The sequence below is a fragment of the Nipponia nippon genome, unplaced genomic scaffold (genome assembly GCF_047370975.1).
Source record: "Nipponia nippon isolate SJK-2023a ecotype South Korea unplaced genomic scaffold, ASM4737097v1 scaffold_6, whole genome shotgun sequence".
Classification (NCBI taxonomy): Eukaryota; Metazoa; Chordata; class Aves; order Pelecaniformes; family Threskiornithidae; genus Nipponia; species Nipponia nippon.
This window is the reverse complement of record NW_028262380.1, coordinates 50406152-50429300: the sequence shown is the minus strand read 5'-3', so window position 1 is coordinate 50429300 and position 23149 is coordinate 50406152. Positions and strand designations below refer to the sequence as shown.

At 49.2% G+C, this 23149-nt stretch overlaps 1 protein-coding gene across 3 annotated transcripts; it reads right to left on the bottom strand.

Moving 5' to 3' along the window:
• Window positions 1-5847: 5847 nt before the first annotated feature.
• REST (RE1 silencing transcription factor) lies at window positions 5848-22533 on the bottom strand. Of its 3 annotated transcripts, none has more exons than XM_087737549.1 (4): window positions 22407-22533; window positions 20159-21069; window positions 14503-14586; window positions 5848-11394 (listed from the first exon to the last, which is right to left on the bottom strand). In XM_087737549.1, exons 2-4 carry the CDS (start codon window positions 21057-21059, stop codon window positions 9692-9694), a joined length of 2688 nt encoding a protein of 895 aa, XP_087593675.1. In that variant the 5' UTR covers window positions 21060-21069; window positions 22407-22533; the 3' UTR covers window positions 5848-9691. The 3 variants fall into 3 exon arrangements, with proteins under 3 accessions (XP_087593675.1, XP_087593678.1, XP_087593677.1); XM_087737552.1 differs by lacking the exon at window positions 22407-22533 and adding an exon at window positions 22053-22265; XM_087737551.1 differs by lacking the exon at window positions 22407-22533 and adding an exon at window positions 22026-22043.
• Between the last annotated feature and the right edge of the window lie 616 nt (window positions 22534-23149).

Sequence of the window (23149 nt, the reverse complement as noted above, 5' to 3'; positions counted from 1 at the left end):
TTACACGCAACTAGCCCTCTTTATCCCCTTACCCCTCTATTTCCCACACTTGTTCCCCAAATCACCTAAATCCCTCCCTTTTCCCACCTTTGATTCCTCCCCTGAACATCCCATAATAAGTCCTGTGCAATCCCAAAATGTTCTCTCCCTGCATCCCCTGATGTGTCCCACACCCCTAGACAGCAATCCCCCTTGTCCCAGAAGGTGACCTGGAGAGCTCCGTGACACACAGACTCACAGCATGGTTGAGGTTGAAGGGACCTCTGGAGGTCCTCTGGTCCGACACCCCTGCTCAAGCAAGGCCACCTAAAGCAGCCTGCCCAGGACTGTGTCGAGATGGTTTTTTACGATCTCCAAGGATGGTGACTCCACAACCGCCCCGTGCAACACCTGCGCCAGTGCTCCATCACCCTCACAGTGAAAGTGTTTCCTGATGCTCAGAGGGAGCCTCCTGTGTTTCAGGCTGTGCCCATTGCCTCTGGTCCTGTCGCTGGACACCACTGAAAAGAGCCTGGCTCCGTCCTCTTTGCACCCTCCTTTCAGGTGTTTGTAAACATTGATGAGATCCCCCCAAGACAAAGACTTATGGTGATGGGTTTCAGCTGATGGCTCTGCAAACACAGCCCTGAAAGGGGCCCAGACAGGACATTCATTCCTCAGGAGTCCTTCAGTTGGGTTCCTGTCTGCCTCTGCAGCTCGAGGCTTGTGCAGATGGGCCTCTGACGGGCTGATGGCCCCAGTGATGGGCCTGGGAGTAGCCTGGCAGGGCATTGCGTGGGCTCCCTCTCCCACCACTGCCTCTGTGTGCTCCTTTGTGGGTGTGCAGCCTGGGCTGGAGAAGTTGCTTTAGTTTAGATGATGCTTAAAGATGGTCTTCACTGGCCTGCACTGCAGCTATGTTCAGACAGCTCAATAGGGCCAGCCGGCAGAAACCCGGCACCAGCCCCATCTTGCTGCCTACAACGGCATTTCCAGCCAGAGCTAACCACAGGCATCGGTTTTTACTTACGCCGTCACACAGATACACAATGTTTTGTGCCTTGAGGAGAACCTGTCTCGTGCCGGTAACACCCTTGATTTAACAGAGGGTGTAGGAGAAGACAGTGGAAAGTGCCTCTTCTGCTTGCACCTCCTTGTTTGGGGGGTTATGCGGAGCAGCCCTAGGAAAGCAGGCATGGAAAAAGGCAGAGCGCTCCCAGCTAAAGTGGGAAGCAGGAAAAGGGTCTGGCTGTGGTCTGTTCAAACTAGCTTGACAAATCCAAACCAGGCATCCCATGTAACATTCCTCTGCCGCTGGGAAAGACACAACATGAAAGGCAAACAGCTCTGCATGCAGAAAGAGTGACTGGAAGACCTGCCTCTCTTACAGCGGTGGTCCTTAGCCCAGGGGCTGGACGTGAAGAATTGCAGCCAAGGCAAGTGATTGGTGTAGCAGGTCCCCTGGTTTTGAAAAAAAAAAAAAAAAAAGCCTTTTCACAAGGACGGGTGGGCTGCACATGGGTTCAGGCGGAGCCGGAGCCGTACCCAGGCTTGCTGCCAACATGGGGATGTGCGGGGAGGGGTGTGCGTGACTCCGTGCTCAGCATCCTCTTGGGTCCAACCCAGGCGGGCGAGCGGTGAGCTGGGCCAGCACAGGGGCTCGAGTTGTGCGGGCGTTGAAGGGCTTTTGCAAAAGTCACGCCGTGCCACGAGAGCAGCAGCCAGCTAGCAACAGCACCAGCTGGGAACAAAAATGGGTGCTCCTGACAGACGCTAAACCTCGGCATGCAGGAGATATTGTAATGTGGAAGCAATTAATGCCTCAGTGAAAGCATAGACATGCCTTTTATGAGCTCCCAGGGCTGAATTACACCAGAGCTGAAAACCTGCTTGAAAATGCTTCTCAAAGGGAGGGTTTGTGTCTGGTTTATGCCACGCAGCCTGAAAGGTAAGACAATTTTTACCATGCCTGTGGAAAACAGCTAATTTCATCTTAGCACAGGAGCCAAAAGCAAAGGTGGTTTGAGTCTGTGAGCAAAAATGAGGCATAAGAAGAGGGCTGGGAAGGTCCAGTGCCCTGGGAAGGTCTGCTTTTCATGAGTGTCCCAGTGTGCGCTAGCGGGGTGCAACCATTAATAGCTGCTCCAGAAGAGTGTACTCAGCAGAACCGCTCAGTTTGCTGGAGAACTGCACAAAAAGCCAGCTCACGGCTTAGGATGGGGTAGTTAAAATACAGGTAAAATCCTACAGAAGGATGGGTTTGTATGTATAACAGCTAAAGCTGGCTGGCAGTGCCTCTGAGCCGGCGAGGGGTTGCAGCACCTGGGGGTGTCTGCGTACCTGGATGGGGGTGCTCCCTGACTTCCCAGAAAAGCGCAGAGCTGGGCTGGAGCCGGGGAAGCGCGGGGTGCAGGACTGGGCCAGGCAAGGGAGAGCTGCATCTCCCTGCAGCCCTGCAAGCAGGGACGTGCCACTGTGACTGGAAGCCCGTGGGCTGGTTTGCTTTGGCACACATCCAATGTGGTGCCCGCTCACCCCCCCCCCCCCCCAAAAAAAAAAAAAAGCAGCTTCCTTTCCCTGCCCAGTGGCTATTCCCTTTTCAGAGCTGCTAATGGTAGGGGACTCCCAGTCTAGGAAAATGGCCACTGCTTTTCATGGCAAGAGCAGAAGTAGTCCCATGCAAAGTTTGAAATTTTGCCTACTGTTAATGCTCGCAAAATAGCCTGTAATGTGGGGAGAGGTGCATTGGGCTGGGAGCCTAATGGACCAGAAGTCTCGCGCATCTGCTTCCTGCTGATTTTCCTGTAATTCACAGCTTGTCATTGCCTATAAACTTGCCCCTCACCAGCAACTGTCTTCACTGATCTTGTAGCTAAACTGCTGGGGGTTGCCCAACATTACTGGTGCTGGAGCAGAAACTTGATGGTGGGTCTGTGCCCGGGCGGTGCATTGACCCGTCCCAGTGGTTCCTCCGGTGGCAGAGGAGAGTGGTGTCTGTGCAGGCCAGCTAGAAGCATCCTTAAACACCAGGGGGGATTCTTGACTGGCTGCTGTTGAGGATGAGCTGGTAGTAACTTCCCATGCCACATATTCGGTGCCATGGTGTGGCTGTGGCCACATCTTTGAATTATTCTGTGCCGCAGTCCAGCCTCACCAGGCAGCACCGAATCAAGAAAGAGGAAAAAAAGGAAAAAAAAAAAAAAAAAAAGCTCTCAAACCTTCAGGGTTATTTTGGCCAGCTGTGAGCAGGCCCAGGGTTTAGTGCCTTTTGGAAGGACTGGAGCAGCATATGAGCCCTTTATTAAAACCAGGACCCCCAGGACAGCGACGGGAAAGGAGCTCAGCCTTCTTTTTTGTTTCCCTCCATGATTGCAGGGCTCAGGGATGCTGAAAAAATAGTGCAAGCAGCCAGGCCAGATCGGAGGGCAGGTGAACATGTGCTATGCTGCCCACGCGTTAGCTGGGGAGCGTGTGCCGTGCTGCGTGTGGGGGGTGCGTGCCTGCAATGCCGCAGCTGTGTGTTAGGTGCTGCCAGCGTGCGCTCCCGAAATCTCCACTTTAATTTCTAAGTGAAATTGCCCCTTGGCAGTTTCACCTCCTGAGTCCCTGGAGGTGGCCCTGCCGCTTTGTAACCACCCCGGGTGTTGCCGATGTCCCTGTCCCCCACATCCCCACCAAGGGACCGCTCACCACCTTCCCACTCGACTTTTTGCCACCACTCTCCTTCGTCTGTTTGTGATGGAAACGAACCCAGCCACAAACCTCACCTGTCCCCTCACCTCCAGCATGGCCTCTGCTGCAGCTGACAGCAGCTTGAGTGCTCTGACCTATACAGGGCTAGAGGAGATGAAGAATGGCTCCTTCGACCAGCGCGTGGGCAAGGCAGAGGTTCAGCCACCTGGCTTGAGCCCAGTTGCCACAACGTTGCCTTGCTGCAGGCCTGGTGCTTCCAGCAAAAGAGGGAGATGCAGGGAACTCAATTTACCAAGCTTAAAAACACAACTGGCCAACGGAAGGGTTTTCCCCTTCTAGAATTAGCTTTTCCTATGTATAGGTTATACTGTACATGAACATGCCACCTGTGTCAGCATGGCTGAGCTTTAAAAACAAACAAACAAAAACCAACCACCAAACCAACACCAGGTACGCAGCATTTCGGTTCCTTCAGAGCATCAGCAAAGCCTGAGTAAGGCAGCCGAATTAAGGCGTGAGCTTGCTCTGTCCCCATGCAAGCCGGCAGGAAGCTCAGCCACCCCCACTGGAGCTAGCTCACCTTTTGGGCACCTCAGCGTGCGGGCAGGAGCTCACGCTGGCCTGCAAGGTGCCGCGGAGCCATGCGCTTGTGCTCGGCTACCCAGTTCTGCAAAACAACCACTTAGCATAAAGCATAAAGCTTCTAAGCATGTTTTCAGCCTAGAAGGTTTTATCCTGACTCCCTATCAGGAAAAAACGAGCATGTTTTCTGCCACGGTGCAAGGAGCTAGTCAAAGATCAGGATGACCTGACTGCAGGTTTAAGGGAAAATGGTTTCTCAGGTTGCCAGCCAACTCGTGCTCTCTTGCTCTCTCGTTTCAGCTGGCTTGTCCCCAGAACGCCTTCCTGGGGCAGGGGGCAGCACTAGCTGGTGGTACAAAGGGCAGGGCCTCCTCTATCGATCCAGCCTGAAATCATTAACTCACACAGGCCAGGCAAAGAAGCTCACAAGCACCCAGACCCTGCTGTCTCTATGCCACGCTCTCAGAGCATCTCCCTTGCAGCCCGTGGGTACCGCTGCTGTTCCCTGTCCTTACACCGGCTTTACCACCAACTGCATACACGCTGCCTACAAGACTTGGCGGGGAGCAAACCCAAACCTGCCCCTTGCCCAGGTGACGACAGCCCCCGCCACCCTGCAGCCCTCCAAGGCTGTGTCCCGTGGTAGCGGTGCACCCTGCTCTTTGCTGCTTGACTACTAACGGCATGGCTCAGAAACCCAAATTCCCATTGACAGACTAAGACCACTCTGGGGGGCCATTGCTTCTGAGAAAACATTTAATCAGAAGACAAACGCTCACAGCTTTTAGAGCGTCCCAAATTGTTCGAAGCTGCAGCAGCTGCATATACAACTATCCCCACAAGCTCATCAAATGTCGTTTGCCTCGATCCCTTGGCAAATAAGAGTTGTTCTGCTTTAGTAGGAGGTAGGAATGACCAAGCCCTAGAAGGCAGGTTAGTTAGCATCATGGGCTTATCCAGCTCAGGTTTTCAAAGAGGGATGGGCTGGCAGAGAGATGAAAAGTCACCCTTGCAAGCTATACGGGGCTCCACAGCTCTCAAGCCATTTTCAGTATCTATATTGACAGTATTGTAGCCACAGGGATGATGGGTGACCTCATTTTTATACATCTACTGTTAATTCCCAAGTGAGACAGCGCCAGAGACCCTTCTGGAACACAGAAGGGATTGCCACCTGCATGACCTCTGAAACTCAAATTTAGAAGCTGCGGCTTCCCGCAAGTCGCATTTCTTCTCACATGGCAGGGAACACGCATTTCATGCCCATCAGGCCTGTCCTGCCAAGCCACAAACAGGTCCAGCATTAAGTCTGAACTTCATCCGTCTGCATGCATCTCCCACCTTGTGCCCGGCCCTCACTGAAGCGGGCAGGGAAACGAACGCAATACGCTGAAATGGAAAAAGCACCTCTTTCTGGAGCCGTTGCCCCTGCCTGCAGTCAAGTCTGCGTGTGCACGCACGTGGCATCTACGTACTGGCTGCTCCGGGCCATGCTGGCGGGAGGTCTTGAGAGCTCTGCCAACGATGCTTGCACTGCTCCTGCCTTTAGTGACAGACGGCTTTCATAGCCGTTAATAAGTGGGAGACAGAAGCTGGGAGTTCCTTAATAAAGTTTATTTAATCATAACTATGCTTAGGACAATACACTTGTAAGGGTTAATATAATGCAATTTAGTTTAACTTTATACTACATTTTGGACAAAAGAGTTCTTATACATGTTGTACGTAAAAACAGGATGTATGATCTGGCTTGTTTTACATCTATTACAAACATAGAAAAGACTGTCATGCACTACAGTAGAGAGAGCATGAAAAAAAACTACCTTTGGTTTAATTCAGAGAATACAAGTATTGCACTGTAAAAGCATCAAACATGGTGCAACTAAACATCATAAACATGTTTTCATGCCAGCTTACAAAAGTTTGTTAGCTAGTGTAATTTTAGAGGGGGAAAATACATGTACACATAACACAATTCCATTAGCTATTTGGATTCTGTTAATATTGTATGCACGCCATATATCTACACAACTGACATTCAAGAAAATCTTGAATTTGATACCTTTCAGCTACATTAAATCTGTTGAAATCAATGACGTTACCATATCTTAACTGGCCTGTCAGTTGTTACAACATTCTTCTTCTTCAAACGACTAAAGTTCCAGCCTAGATCATCAAAATCCAGAAACAGCAATTATAATACCATGGATTATTATTAATGCCTAGCTACCCACTTCTAGATCATTTCTCAGGGCAGTTACTCTGAGTGTACAGATTCACACAGCAAAAGCCCCGAACACCACGTTGCTCAACCGAGGGCTGGCAGTGTAGGGCTATCAGTGTGCTAATCCTTCCAACCACATATTGGAGGTTGAACACTCGTACAGATACTATTGCCAAGAAACACAAAAATGCTAACATTGGCAAAACCAACACAAAATAATTTAAGAATATTGAAAAAGACAAAAAAAAAAAAAAAGGCATTGTTTAAAGGGAGATACAACAATGTAAGACCACCGTATATGGTGGGTTACCTGACCTGCATCCCCCCTCAAATACTCAATATTATCAATGTCTAACATTTTAGTTACACATAATGCATTACATCCTTGCTGCTTTACCGTAACATACTCCCAAACCTTGGTCTTAACCAAGCAGAGAATTCCAACACAGTTCTGCACCAACATCAGGTATTTCAGCACATTGTTGATGGGTCTCAGATAGAACGAATCAACTTTTCTTCTTCTTAATACGTCAATAATTTATTTGCAGTTTCTAATCTTGTGGTAAGAAACACTGCCAAACAGGAGCCGACTGTCGTCTTCAAAGACTTCTTGTCAGATCAAGCATTGAAACCTTGACCACTTCACAGAAATGTGCAGCAGAGTATCTATCTCAGAGAACCACATCTTTGTTTTTATCTCAGAGAGAGAGATTTAAAGTCAGTCAACACCATTATTTTCATTTAAAAACAAACCAGAAAAATTTTCAGGCCAGTCCACAAGTTTATTTGAACATAGCTAAAGTCCTTGAAGTCTCTCACGAGATGGCAAAGGCTCTTCGCAAGGATATGAAGGGAGTTATAAAACCTCTACACAGTACTGGAATTCCCAGCATCTGCTCACATCGCTCACAAATGGTGGCAACATTTATATATAAAGGAAACACTATTATGAAGAAAAAAAATACACCTAAGACTATTACAACTCGTTGTTTAGGAAAACAATTTACCTAGGTTTATTTTCTTAATGTTTAACATAAATATAGTTGCAACTTGATCTTCAGTTGACAATGATTGTCACAGCCAAGGTAAGGATTGAACGCTATCTAAGCAAACAAAAACTCACTGTACATTATACAATTTATTTCTGCCACGAGGGATGCCTTCCCTCTCAAATCTTTGGCCTCCTATTACCAATCTCTCCCAAAAGCAGAAGCAAGGTAGCATCGTTGCTCTCTATTCATTCAAGGCAGTGGGTTTGTTCGGAGGGGAAGATGCTGTGGGGATGTGCAGAGAATAGGGCTTATTCCAGAGCTTGCATCGAGAGTATTTGCCATAAAGCGCTCTGACAAATACTGTCTGAACCCCTCAACTCCACTCTCCAGGTAACACCTGCCTCCAAATTTGCTTCTTTGGAGTTGACAACCAGAGAAGCTGCCCCCAACTGCTCCCACTGGAAAGGCGGCTAATGACAGTCAGAAGAGTGCAGAGATGGGACTGGAGGGTTTTGCTTTTTCCCTGCTGGTTTGGATTTTGTTTACCTTTTGCCACTGGTTGGCTACAAGCAGTAAGCATGCAATCGCTCTTGTGTTTGTGTGTGCCAGAAATTAAGTCTGTTTAGAATTAGAAACTCCTGGTATGACATTTCTTGCATGTAGACCTGAGATGACAATCTGATCACTTATGTGTTTCTCTCTGCATGGAAGCAGGATGATTTTATTAAATGCAGCTTGAATGAATAAGGAGCAGGAATTCCTACAGTTTTTAATGCCAGGTTTGTTGCTTACCAGTTGATTTACCTTTATTTGTGTTTTTGGTGTGTGAGATGTTAGACTTTGATGAACCATATTTGTACCAGTGCTACTATTTTACCTTTTTTAAGCTCATGAAGTTCGACTGCTGTCCACCCCAGAAATGAAAAGAGGAGGGGGGAAAAAAAAAAAAAATCATCTGGACTTGCAGAATCTGCAGACCATTTCCATTGAGACTGAGTATTTTCCTGTCTGGTCATCCCAAATTATAAATTACAATGTATTACTTTGTCTGCGTATTCAAAATATCAGAAGTGGCATTTCCATGATAAAACAAATCCTATAAAATAGTGTTTTGAAATTGCATTGCTATCCTTTTGCTCAAGAACTATACAATTTTAAAGCCAGTCAAAAATACATAGCCAAGCACTTCATAATTTCAGCAACTTCATGCACAACTAATAATACCCCAGGAAAACAAGAAAAATCTACAGTAAAGAGCATCACAGAAAACTGTCACAGAAAACGGTTTCATGGTAAGCAACGAATCTGAACCTTTCCAAATTAAAAAAAAAAACACTTACACAAACAAAACCAAACATGCATATATAAAGTGTACATGTACTGCACAAGCGCTATTCCTAAAAGATTAAACTGCATAGGTAAAAATCAAAAACAATGTGCAATATTTTAAGCCCTTAAAGCACAATCAAAAAAAAAAAAAGCAGAAATTAAAAATAACAGACTTGCTCCCCCTCAACAAAGCCAATTACATATCATAGTCATTAAGATATTAATCAAGACAGAGGTTCTCCAATCAAAAGTTGGAAGGACTACTCCTAAATTTTGGCTCACCATTCACACTTAGGGGATCTGAAATGTATGTTCACAATTATAATTATCTTTAACAGTTATGTTCATCACTAGCCAACTTTGATTTCTTTTACAAAGTGCTGTTTTATGGAATAGAAGCTATCTTCCCGGTAGAAAAACCATCAAGTAGTTTAACACTTTGAATATCAACACACATCGAGAAGAACTAAAAAAAAAAGGTGGGAAGGGAAGAGGGGAGAGAGAGAAGGAGTTGGCTGCTAGAACAACAACCAGCTAATGCCAATGGCTCTATAAACATCCAACTTGTGTGTTGCTAGCTACCGTCTTGTTCCTAAAACACAATTTATAAAAGAACTGCATAAGCTAATAGACCAGAAGCTTACACTGACTTTACACAACACAGCCGCATACACCCTACCTGCCTTCTCTAATGAAGAGCTCCAATAGTTAATGAGTTCACCATTACACAGTTGTCAAAAATATTTTCAACTTAAAAAAAAAAACAACAAACCAAAAAAACAAACCAATGCAGACACTAAAGCAAACCGTGCTTAAAAAAAAAATCTACAATATCTGTACATAAGCTGTGTAAGATCTTACAAAAGAAGATTCCCCCAAACCACGTCTATTTCTACTCCTGCCCTTTTGTTGCCTTCTCAAGATAATACACATTGACTAAGTGGCGATTGAGGTGCTTACTGTATTCACCTTCCTTTTTAAATGAGCGGTCACAAAAAATGCATACATAGTTCTCCCTGGCCACTGCGGTGTCTGCAGCTCCTTGTGACGTCTTTGGACTTGTCTCCTCTTGTACGGAGCGAGCGCCATTTAACCCCGAGTCATCGCTTCCTTCTGATATGTTGTCACTTATGTCGCTGCCTTCGTGGCTGTGGATGCCCTCATCCTCATCCATTTCCTGAGATTCATTCACTGCTGTGTTATCCGGAGATGATAAGGCCAGAGCAACTTTAGGGCTTTGCGTACACCCTTCTGGGGGCGCAGGTGCCGGCACGGCATCTCCTGTTGCCTCTGTCGCTGGCAGGCACGTCTTAGTCAGGTCCATCGGGCCTGAGTTACTCACAGTTTCTGCCACGCAGGTTACCTCTGGCTCCTTCTCAGGCGCCAGATCTGGTACCACGTCCATGGGCACATCGAAGCTTTTTTCAGAAGACACTGCACGGGAAGATTCCTCAGGGCAAGTGTCTGGCCCTCTGTCCGCCTTTCTCTCCTCCTCTTTTTCACCAACAGTGTCTTTGCTCTCTCCTGCTGCAGGAGGCATTTCTTGGTCCTCCACCTCAGCTTCTGTGTTTGCAGCCTGAGCTGGCAGACAAAGCTGTCCTGGGTCTTGTATGCAGCTTCCTTTGGGATCAGTGCTCTCCCCCTTGGCAGCATGGCCACCATCGTTGTTTAATGCCACTGTGTCAGTGGGATCTTGCTCCTTCTGGTCGCTGCCATCAGTGTCCGGCTTCACGCATCCATCCTCTTCTGTGATGGGGCACTCGTCTGGCATCTCCTCGTCCTCGATCTTCTCCTGATCGAGTTTACCGCTTTTCTTACTGTGCTTACTTTTCAGAGATTTCTTTTTTCTGTTTTTCTTGAGGCAAGAATTTTGCTTTTTAGGCTCCTCCTCTGGTACAACATCACTTTTTTGAGCTTCCTGGCAGTCTCTGGGTTTAGTTTCCACTTTCTTTTTCTTTTTTGTTACTGCTGAGGTATCATTTGCAGGCTCTTGCTTTGAGGAAGTTACTTCAGCCTCTGCCTTTCTTTTGATCTTCTTTGTTTTACATGTTTTCTCAGTGTTTTTCTCAGTTTTAATATCCACCTCCTTGTTTTCTGAAGCAGATTTCCGACTTCTGGTTGTCACCTGGCCTGCAGAAACATTGCTTGTCGGCTTCTTTTCCTTTGCCAAATTATCTTTTTTCTCCACTTTCACAGTTTTCTCAGGTTTCTTTGCAGCTGTATCCCCTTTCGTTTGTTCCTTCTCTGCTTTTTCATTAATGCTCTCAGAAAAGTCAGCTTCGCTCTTTTTAGTCCGTAGCTTCACCTTTGAAACATCCATGGTGATGTCAGAACAATCAGGATGCCTGGATTTGATGTGATACTGCAGGTTACATTTTTTAGATGCCGCGTAATCACAAACAGGACACAGAAACTGGCGCGGATTGACGTGGAGCTCAACGTGCTTTTTGAAATTGCTGCGGTCAGCTGTTTTGTAGTCACAGTGTGGGCAAGTCAGAGGCTTCGGCCCATTGTGAACCTGCCTTGCATGACGAGTTACTTCATGCTGGTTTGAGGCCACATAGCTGCACTGATCACATTTGAATGGCTTCTCACCTAAGGAAGGAAGGGCGGAAGGGAATGATGGTGATTATTAAGCATGGGGGGTGAGGGAGGGAATCACTTCCCACTAATACAGATACAGAAATATGAAACTCAAAGAAAAAAAAAAATCATCCATGCGCCTTTAAAATTAAGTAAAGTCAACATAAGAAATCCACAAGTCACAAACACATTCACAAGACACAAAGAACAAAATACAAAAAAAGAGAGAAGGGGCAAGGGTTGGGAGGAAGGGGATCCAAAAACCAAACAAGCAGTAACAACGTCACAGGTTCTGGCTATGCATACATACCGGCAGAGATCTCTCTACAGTAATATTAGCAAATGGAATCCATACCCAACTGGTCCATTGAATGCATTGTAGAAAAACGGAAATGTAACATTTGATGAATAGCAGTTTCACACAACGTTTCAAAAAAGTCCAACTTTACACAGATTTAGCATACTTCATGTTTGCATTGAAAAGGAAACGAGGGAAAAGAAGCTAGCAAAACCCAAAGCATATGAAAAGGACACACTGCTCAGATGATCTTTACCTCTGATAATTCAGTTCACTGTTACAGTGTCTCAAAACACATGGCGTACTGGCTGCAGCCTATTCTTGGCAAGACAACCATATGCAGTCCAAAGCCATCGCGTTACTACTGAAATATGGATTTACAATTTTGCAGTGACTCTTGCAGAAGCGTTCCGGAAATGTTCTGCTTAGTACGTGCTGCTGCAGCAGAAGTGGCTTTCCATTTACACATCAAAGCAAACAGGAAAAGCACTTCCAGCACAACAACTCAAGTCCAGAACTACTTTGAGAACATCTGTGCATGTGCAAATTCAGCTGAGGAATTTAGGATGCTCCTGAGCTCTGAAAAAGCATCTCAAAACTGACCTGCAGAACTAATGCATGCCACTTCCTAGGAACGCTGAAAATCCACTCCAGCCCCTTCTGTTCACGGTACAATACTACTGCTCCCACCCCTGCAACCCACTGCCCTGACACTGCCCATACTCATGCTGCTCCTCTGCAGCACAACTCAGGAGACCGGAGCAGCCTGCAGCGAAGACGAAGTCACTGCGACTGTGGTGTCTGTGTGTTAGCCTCATGGCAGGCCTGCAACACCCTCACAAACTCTATATAAGGCTGTGCCACCTCCCTGGCAGGAAGGATGGGGACACTTGTTTAAGAGTCTAGATCATTTCATGTCTGCCTGCAGCATCTCTTCATTATTTAAAGAAGGGTTACTTTGATTCCCTATCATCTTCAGCCTGTCTTCTTTCCTTCCTTCCTTTCCCCCGCCATTTCCTGGTGACATTTTCCACAAGTTTAAGCTTGATGTGCTTCACTGCTCATCCTTCTTGCAAGTATGGACCTTTATCGCCTGCACTTCAAGGAACAGTTCCGTGTTACACAGAGTGAGGACAAGAACAGCCTTTCTCTCACATACACATGAACAAGCTGTTCTAACTGCACGGAGTGCTCAGAGGTAGCTGCAACAGGGTAACTCAAAGGTTGTATGTGAAGATTTTGTGTCCAGCACCTCTACTAAATCCAGGGGTTTTGTTGCACAAGTGGAAAGGACATGTACCAAGATGGCTAAGAATACAGCTGTGAAGTAGGCTCTAAACCACTGTCATTCACTGTCTGACACTTGAAGAAAGCTCCAGCACCAGTTTGCCTTAAAAGGCCAGCCTACAAGCTTCAGGAGTCCAGAAACTGCCACAGAGAAGGTTCACTGCCTGGGCAATGCAGCAAGACATGCAACAGAAGTTATCAGAGCTATTAATAAAACACCCCCGATAGCAAGAGTCCCATGTGCACTCCCAATTCTGTCAGCACAGCTCACGCCCTCCCCTCCCAGACCTTTGAGTCAAGGGCCAAGAGCAGATCCCACTCCTCATCTCCTCCGGATTTGAGACTTCTTTGCACAGACAAGGGGAGAATAAGAAGTTCATGAAATAGTTTCTGGACTCAGTATTGACCAAACCATTTCCAAATTCACATTTAGCCCAGAGGTTCAGCCAAAAATTATTTTTGTTTCTGGAAGCACAATAGTCGATTCACAAAATTCTCAAACCAAAATACTGGCACGTCATTTTAAAGCTGTCTGTTTTTAATGGGTCCAAACCCCCCATCCTCAACAGTTAAAATTGCCTGCCTTCTGGTTTCAAGTAAAAGCCTCATCTATTGAAACTGAAACAATTACTGTTCAGAAGGCTGTTTTTTAGGATTAGGAATTCACGTAGGTCTGCTCAATTCAGATATTAGCAAACCAAAAGGCACAGGCTGAGATCTACCTGAACTCCCCTACGAGGGTCACAAAGGACAACTGTGCTTGTGTCTAGCATGCCTATGCTGTTACAACTCACAAAAATGCTATTAATTCATTCAAAAAGAGATTCGCAAGAGAGCAAGAGCAGATGTTTGTAACACCACAGCTTATGACCAGTAATGGGAAATAAAGGCTAGTGAAAATTGCTAATTTGGCTTTTAGTGCCACAAGACTGAGACACTTGTGAACACCCTCCGAGTTTGCTTTTTTCTCTTCTGTGTCTCCTTGCCATAAGCAGACACTATTTTACATCTTTCTGTAATACTGAGCAAAAGCTAAGGTTTCCCTCAGAACCCCTGGATAAGATGAAATCACAGACATCACAGAGGAGACTCTCAGCTGCTCAAAATTTTCCCAGCTTCATTGAGTTGAACTGAGTTACGGCAGCAGACAGAAGACAAGCATCTGCTCCTATATCATCACAATGTTGTATTTGCTACTAGATTACTAGGACTACTAGAGCAGCCCTATGAACCTCAGACTACACCTTGGAAAGTAAAAGGGAAAGAAAAAGATATATTCCCCTGTTATCAATTTTATTAATGACACTTCGCATTTCCTTAGCAGGTAAAGACAACCTCCCCTGTTAAAACAGGAGCTAAAGCTCAGGCCGTACTGGATGACATCTCACACAGAACGGGGCAGCCCGCTCTCGGTGGCCCTGCTTGACCAGGGGGGCTGAACCAGACGACCTCCAGAGGTCCCTTCCAACTTCAACCATGCTGTGATTATTACCACCCCCTTTTCCTGAGTCATGCTGCTGCCGCCCCTTACCAACCTGAGTGGGTGCGCATGTGCCTGGTTAAATGGGTCTTCTGAGAGCTGGAGTAAGGACACATAGCACATTGATAGGGTCGCTCTCCTGCAAAAACAAACAGCAAATTAGTTACTGAAACACATCTGATTCCAAAACTTGGCTACCAAGCCATACACGTGAGGCTGTCACAGATCCCCAAGTTGTATTTGAGGGCACATTATCTCTCAGCAAAGGGACACAGTGAGAAGCATATGCCCGAGCTGGACCAGTGCACCGTGTCATGCCGTATGAACGAGGATAGTGAAGGGGCAGAACAGGAGAGAGGCACATCCTGATGTCCATCTGGGGTCAGACGGTAACCTCAGGCAAAAGGTGATGAGGATAGCCACCTTTAGGAAGCCCTAAGCCACCAGAGCTGACTTTCCTACAGAATTTTCTCCCAGCACTCAAAAGATGCACAGAAGATATAGACCCTGTAAGAAATCAGGTATGTTCTCACTTCATGTAACACCTTACCTGAAACCTCCCTGTTTAATTTGGATTAAGATGGGGAGCAACCACCCATTCAGCACAGACCTGCATTTGCCAGAACACAAGCACAGATAGAAACTGGGTCTCTACTTCCGAAGTTTTATTGGCAGAGTGAAATTAGCTTGGAGCATGGAAAAGCACGATGCCCTTGCTCAATGAAACTATGCTGCTAGCAAAAGCTCCAGCGTAGCAGCAACATTTATTTTGAAGACTCAAATCCGTCTGCCTGCAGAGTTATTGTTTCTGGAGCACTGATGGAAACTAACCTGTCATAAATTAGGTCTCCACAAGGGACAGTTAGCTTGTGTAACTATCAGTACAGCGATACTTTAAAATCCTCTTCAAGTGAAGACAAGCCCCAAATAAAGGCAGACAGTTTTAGAATTAACATGTTAGGCAGGTCCTGATAAGTACATGGGGTGTTTGCCCCAAACTGCTAGCACAGCTGAGGGATCTAGGCTGCCTTGTCTCCACTACAAGTTGTAAAAACACTTTTTAGTCTAGGGTGGATGGATACCCCCAACAGAAGACGGGAGAGAAATTGGGAAGGGAAAAGTAATATTTATTACTCGGTTTTAGTATTTATTCAAGTCATGATCAGAATTACACTACAGCATTTTGCTGCATCAGTTGAAGCATACAACCAACGTGCTCTCCAAATCACTGAGACCTGGACACCAGCAAAAGCCCTGTATACAGGCTGTCTGTTCACTTTCAGAGGCATAGCTCTATCCGCCGCAGCAAAGACCTTCATCTGCCAGCGTGTGATGTGAGGCTCCACTGCACGCCTTTGCCAAAAGAGCAGCAGAAGCGGTCTTCCTAACGCAGACTAATCCCACATTTCTTCCTCCCATCAAACATTTAGACTATCGTTCTTGATTAAATCAGCAGTTTAAAGGTAAATTCACCCTAACAACCACATCCCTCCTCCTCTTCCAGTTAAAACAAGGTAGGAGATTGGTGCAATACACACAATAAGATTAAGTCATGTGCAAGGGAGGGGTAGGCCTTTTGTTATAAAGAAACGGGTTTGTTTTTAAATGACTCCTTATAATCTGAAAATATGTGGCCAAAGGTCCTGGAATATTCAGTTATGTCTTCTTCCCATTACTTGAAATTTCTTATCTTTAAAGTTACCTACAACATTAGGAATGTGGAAAAGGCTTTCTTTCAGGTATTTTATACAGGGCACAGCATCAACACATACTAGATTTAAAGTATGATGAATGCAACTATTTAAAATGTGTTATTGCCACTTGAGAATTAAATGCCTGACTATATTGTAAGGGCTGTTCTATAAAACGCTATTCCCCAAAGGATTTTTATTGTAATTTTACAGGCTCATTATATGCAAACAAGCCACCAAAAAAACTCTCCACAAGACACTTAAAGAATAAGCACCGACCTAGCAAAAGCTTAAGCAGGCACGTAATTCTATGCAAATGAACACATCAGTGAACGAGGTTAAGATCATCTCTTTGTAAAGCCTTTCTTGTAACAGTATTAAAAGTTCTGTCTGCTTGAAAAGAAACTGCTTCCACCAAACTTCCAACACAGTGGCAAGCAAGAAAGCTCCCCTATGACAAGCAAAAAAAAACAGCCCAAAGTTAGGCACTGAACACTGGGAAGGGAAGTGGCTGTCTTATTCATATAGCTCTGCAGATGATTTTCAATTAAGTTTTCTAGAATTTGCTTCTAACAAGTAAAATGGAAAAAACTGAGAACAATGCTGCACTGTCTTGCACGTAGTACAGTTCCAGGATCGGCAGCGTGGATAGTTGATGGGATAAATCAAGTCAAAACTTGGTCTAACGCATCTAATGAGCACAAATGAGTCCAGGTAGATCTGTCCCTGACACAAAGGGTCCTTTCTGCCCCATCAGCAAAGGAAGGAACAGCCCTGAACATCTCCAGCCACCCCCTCCTGGGCAGCAGACAGGCTCTTCCAGATGTAGCTCTCCCAGCTGACAAGCTTATGACCATCTGCAGGGTCCTTAAACCACCCCTCCACCCAAGGTCCCCCATATTTGTCAGCAGCCTGCCACACCAGCACTGTCACAAGCTGCAAGTCATCTTTCAGTACAGGGCGGGTTCACGGACACCTAGCTTTCCAACACGGATGCAAGCGACAGGCAAGCAGCCAACCTCTGCCAGCCTTCCCCTGGTCCCCAAACATGTGGAGGATCGGTTATTTCTCCCACCATGCAAGGTACTAGCAGGCAGCCCCCTTCCCTGCTCCTGGCCATGTGCTCTGGCATCTGTATGCGTCCTTAGTAAGTTGATTCGGTTCACTAACCAGCAAAAAAACAACCTGGGGAAGAGGAAAAAAATATTTTATTGCCATTTTAGTGAGCTGAATCAACTAGTCCCAGGATACGGGGAGAAAACTGAGACTGCCTTTCTCCAGCAGCAGCAGAGCATTTGATCCTGTGAAACTGCACTCTGTACAGAGTCAGTGTTTCAGAAAACTGGATGGCTCAAACACAGCAGGATCCAATTATCTGCAAGGAGGCATTTTCCCACACAGAAAAAAGCAGGTGAAGTACAAAAAATAGGAGAGAGAAAAAAGCATCTAATTATCTAACCTATTAGCAATCAGGAAACTAAAGAAACAAACAATTCCAACTTTCTTCTTAATATTCTGAACCCATAAAATAGGAAGGAAATGCGGTATGTATGTATCCCTCGCATCTTTTTTCCAACAAATATTTTTCTTATTTTAAATGAAAACTATAATCCAAAGATATTTTAGTATTATTCAGACAGTTCTTATTAAATTCAGTAGTGTTGTGTTAACAGTCTGCAAATACTTTTGACTATAAAATATCTGTGGGTGTTTTTTGGGTTTTTTTTGGGGGGGTTGTTTGTTTGTTTGGGGCTTTTTTTTGTGCATTGTGGTTTTGTTTGTGTTTTTTTAAGGCAATTGATTATACATTAACACCAGCAGAAACTTTTAGCCTGATGTATAAATATACCTGCCAGTAGCTTATTCATTCTTCTAATACTCTTCCTTTAGCTTTAACACTCTCCCCGACAAAATCAGTGTTACTGGAAACAAGGCACATTCCTAAATTAGCCTACTAACATATTTGAAAGATTTTTATCAAGTGAGAGCTGGCTGAAAGATCTCAACTTTTAGGTAAGAGCTAGCAAAGAAACAACTACCAGGGTGGACTAAAAAATGCTGAAATCATAATCACTCATTTCAGCTTAATTAAAATAATGAAAAGACATGGCAAACCAAAGAACCCAACACCTTGATTGCAACACTATTTTTAAAGGAGAAAAGAGGAACTGGACAATATCCTACATAGTTTACCATGCTCGATTTTTTTTTTTTTTTAAATACAGTTCACTGGTAAATTGGTCAAATGCAGTGATAACAGAGCGCTTCCTCAGCAAACATGCTTTTATGGTTAGTTCCTGTAAAACTCAACAAGAGCTTTCAGAGATCAGAGCGGGGACCTAATGTCATGTACAAACACAAGCAGGGATGAATTTAAAGTCGAGACAAATGTAAAACAGACAGGCACCACAGCATGGGGTCACATTTGGCCATGAGTTCCCGGGATGATTTATTTCTTTTTCTCCTATTATTTCGTCATTTTTACCTGGTCTCTTTCCTGTTATCTCCCACAATACAAACAAAGAAAACAAACTGGAGGATAAACCACACCATTTTCCTAACACCTCTCACAACAATCTGTTTACTTGTTTAGGAAAAAAATATTTAGACAGGACTGATTTTTAAACTGATGGTATCCTCTAAACAACAGCACGTGGCTATTGTTAAGAGAAGAATATGTCTTAACGGACTAAAAATCCCAGCAGACCCTCCCAACCCCGTCAAAGCAGATACTGATGCACGCTGACGAATGCGAACTTGTGCACACTGGAGCTCAAGCCCGGCCCCGAGGCCGCCCGAGTCCAGCCCTCCCCTTCCAGACAGCTGCAGACAACTGAACTGAAGCCTCCAAACCATTCATGTCACTGCTGTGACAAAACATGACTTCAAAGGAGAAATTCCCCAGTGTTTTGCTCAGCCGGCACAGCCTACAATAAAGGGGAACCAAGTCAGGTCAGCCCGCTAGAAGATGGTTAGCAAGTCTGCCCTCTCCTCGGAAAGCCTTGACAAGTTGGAAATGAAAGCTGCTGAGAAGCTGCAAGAAAGGTCGGAACTGCCCTCCCGCTTCCACAAAAGGGATCAGGAGGCAAAGCAGCTGTACCCCACTGCCCCAAGAGGTGAGGGGGCTATGACGGCCCCTCCTAGAAAGGAGTCTCAAGTTTGGGCACGCTTCAGGACTCCCTGTGTGAGAGGCTGGCGAGGCTCTCCGACACCAAGCAAGGTATTTCCTAAATCACCTGCGGCCCCAGCTCACGGGACGGCAGCCACAGTGAAGGTCCTCCGATTCCACTTGGTATAAACCAGAGTAGAAAGGGGCCTCACGCTTTTCCTCCAGATTAAAACCGATGCTAGGAGAAGACGGGAAATCAGGCCAAAGACTCCCTGGAGGGCTTCCTCTAGGCCAACAGAAGCATGTGTCTACTTCTGGCTACTGCAGTGATGCAGACCTTAGAAAAAACGAGGCTCCTGTACATTAAGAGGAATTCATTCACTGGGAGCACTACTCAGCTCTTATTCTGACTTTGTAGATGCTGGAGGGCTCCTTTGCATGTGTGTATCAGCCCTTTCTTCTCTGTAATTACAGCTTAGTCAAGTTTCAGCTCAGTATGAAGGTACCATTTTCAAAACTACCTATGTGATTTAGGCACCTTTTGTCAACCTGCCTGTTTTGTTTTTACACTACATCAGGCCTTCGTGTCATAGACCTTGACAATCATCACAGGTGCACTTTGTCATGCCCTCTTCAAAAAATTGGCTTAAAATTACTAAACAGGATGCTCTTCATCTCCTCTTGGGCCCCCGATATCGAGAGTTTTTCTCAGCCCTCTAGGACTGCAGACTGTAGCTCCAACCAAATCCACACTTCCATGAGGCTACAACCTGGTAGCACCAAGAGGAGAGAGCGCAGAGCTTTTTCAGGGTGCAACAAACTTTGCAAATAGAAGACTCTCAGCTTGCTTCATTCATCACAGTTTCTCAGTACTCTTACCACGCTTAAATCAAAAAAGATGAAAGCCTTACCTGTGTGAGTTCGAATATGTTGAATATAATTGTTCTTCCTGTCTGAAAAATAGGAGCATTGTGAGCAGGTATACACCTTCCTGGGAAAATGATTTCTTAGGTGTTTCTTCCAGTGATATTCACTGACGGTAGTATAAGTGCATATGGTACACTTGTAGACTCTTTCATTTTCCCCTGCTTTGTTGTGGTGCTTCAAGTGAGCCAGATAGTGATCGTATCTGTTAGTGTTATAGCCACAACGATCACAACGGATCGGGCCCTTAGAGAAATCCACCTCTTCTGCGGTGCAAGAATCAGACTCCTTCACCTGGGCTTGCTTTTCTGCATTTTCTTCCACAAAGAATTTCTTAGCACTGTGAACCCTGATATGATGCACAAACTCCTCTTCAGACTCTGCCTCGTACTGGCAAGGCTTACAACGGAACGGCTTGCTCTTCAAGCTCTTACACTTGTCCTCTGTGCTTTCGGGAGTACCCGGTGCTTCCAGTGAGGCATCTTTGTCCACACTGGGAGTCTTAGGAGGAGGGCAAGCAGCTGGACCTTGGGTTTCCGTAGCAGGAGCTTCCAGAGAGCTTAATTCCACATTTTCAGGTGCCTCGCGGTCACTCTCCGCAGCCTGGGTATCTTCCATACCCTCTCCATCGCTGTCTGAGAAGTTGCTGTCCCCCACCGTTGTCAGTTCTGCCATTTGTCTCTCTTCTCCAACCAGGTAATCGCAGCAGTTGCCATTGACTTCTCCCGTCAAGGCCACGTTTGCCAACATAATAAGCTGAGGAGCTGCCAGCTCAGCTTTAGAAAGGTCGTGTAAGTCATACATGTCATTGGACAATGCCATACCGATATTAGCGCTGCCAGGAAAGAGGCTGTTCCCACCAGACTGTCCCAGCACTTGAGTTGCCATGGCAGTAATTCTGTTGGAAGAGGAAAGAACACCTGTAAGCACCCGCGTTGCGTGAGAGCCTCCTCTGCTTCGTCCTGCCCCAGCAGCCCTCCCTCCAGGTACCGCCAGAAAATTAAACCTCTTCGCCGAGGCACTGGGGCGGCCGGAGGCAGGACCCGGGCCCAGAGGCCTCCCTGCTACCACGGGCCACGCTCGGCCTCGGGGGCGGGTGGGGGGTCCCGCTCCGCTCCCCAAAGGGCTCCCGGCTTCCGCCCCGCGCCTGGAGCGGGACCCCGCCGTGCGGAGGCCGGGCGGGGGGCGCTGACAGTGGGGTGCCGCCTCCCCGGTCCCCCGGTGCCGCAGGGCCCAGGCAGGGCTCCGGGCCGGGTGGCAGCGCCGCCCGCTCCCACGGGGGCCGCCGGGACCCCCCCGCTGCGGCGAGGCCCGCCATGTCAGACACCGGGGGCGGCGCAGGCGCCCGCGGGTGGGTGCTGAGGCCGCCGGGCCCCGCCGAGGGCCCCCGCCCGGCTGCCGGCCGCCCGGGGGACCCCGCCGGGCCCAAGGCCGCCAACAAAAGGGGGCGGCCCGGCCCGGCCCGGCCCGGCCGCCGCCCCCCCTCCGCGGCCCGGCGCACATCCGCCGCGGGAGGCGGGGGAGGCGGCCGGGGGATCCGGGCCGTGCCGTGCCCCCGCCGCCGCCGCCCTCCCTCCCTGCCAGGCATGCGGCCATTTTCTGCCTGCCCACACAAAGCGGCCCTCCCCGCGCCGCCCGCCGCCACCGCCGCCCCCGGCCCGCCCGCCGCCGCCGCCGGGGGGCCTTGGCCGGGCACGGCCGCCCCGCCGCTCCCCCTGCCGCCGGCCCGCGGGGACCGGAGGCGAGGCGAGGCGAGGGCTCGGCTTCCTCCTCCCCCCCGCGGCGGGCAGGGCAGGGCAGGGCAGGGCAGCGGCCCCGGTGCGGGGGCGCGCGGTGCGGGAAGCGGCTCGGTACCGGCAAGGTCACGGCGGCCGCGCCCACCCGGTGCCCGGCGGCGAGAGGGCGAGCGGCGCCCCGGGCCTCCGCCCGGGCCCGTGGCCTGGGGCTGCGCCCGGCCCGGCCCGGCCCGGCCGGCGGCGGCGGCGGCATCGCCTTCCGGCGGCGGCGAGGCCCGGCTAGCGCCCCCGCGGCCGGCGCGGCGCAGGCGGCGGCGGCTCCTTAGCCGTGGTGCTGATCCCCCCCGCGGCCCGGCCCGCCCCGCCGGGCCCGGCCGCCCCCGCCCGCCCGCCGGCCGCAGATCAGCCCTGGACAGCGCCTCTCGCCCGGCCCGGCCCGGCCCGGCCCGGCTCCCCCCCTCCCCCGGGCCCGGGCCCCGCCGGGCCCCGCCGCACTCACCGGCGGCGCGGGGCCGCCCGGCCGCGCGGCTGCTGCGGGGCGCGGGGCGGTGCGCGCGGGGCCGGGCGCGCGCGAGGCGGGGAGGCGCTGCTGGCGGCGGCGGCGGCGCGGCGGGAGGCGCCGCGCATTCCAGCACACAGCGCGCAGCGGCGGCCCCGCCCCGCCCCGCCCGCCCCCACCGGCGCCGCGCGCCCCGCCCCGCCCAGGGAGGGGCGGGGCCGGGCGACGGGGCGGGGCCGGGCGGGGAGCCGGGGGGCGGCGGGGGCACGGCGGCGGCGGCGGGGCCCCCCCGGCGCTGGCGCCGGCGGCCGCCAGCCGGGGAGGAGGCGCGTCCCCGGGAGCAGAACCGGCAGCCGGGGGGCTCGTCCGTGGCCGGCGCCGCTCGCCTTTGTCCCGTTGCGGGAAGGCGCCGCTCCCCGGACCCGCCCCGCGGTGCTGCCGGTGGCATCGCCTTGGCCGCGCTCCGCCCTGGCACCGGCCGGGCAGCAGCGCGGTACCCACGGCGCCCTTCGCGTGCGGAGCGCCTCGGGGAGCGGCGGGACGGCAGCCCCCGGTGGCCGTTCCCCTTTGCTCCAGCACGGGGGGCGCGGCGGGGCCGGTGCGGCTGGCAGAGCCCTGCTGCGGCAGCTGCCTGAGCGCCGGGCGCCGGGGCGGCGGCCGGTCCTGCGGGGCTGGCGATAGGCGCCGGTCCCCAGCGAGGAGCCCAGAGTTCCCGGCGGCTGGTGCTTCTCTTGGGCGCTTCG

What these genes read in the sequence shown, in the direction of transcription:
- REST (XM_087737549.1), bottom strand. Translation starts at nt 21,059, where the DNA reads ATGGCAACTCAAGTGCTGGGACAGTCTGGTGGGAACAGCCTCTTTCCT. An exon ending in ACATATTCGAACTCACACAG is followed by an intron (nt 14,587 to 20,158) that starts GTAAGGCTTTCA and finishes TTGTTTTTGCAG; the next exon opens with GAGAGCGACCCTATCAATGT. An exon ending in GCACATGCGCACCCACTCAG is followed by an intron (nt 11,395 to 14,502) that starts GTTGGTAAGGGG and finishes TTCCTTCCTTAG; the next exon opens with GTGAGAAGCCATTCAAATGT.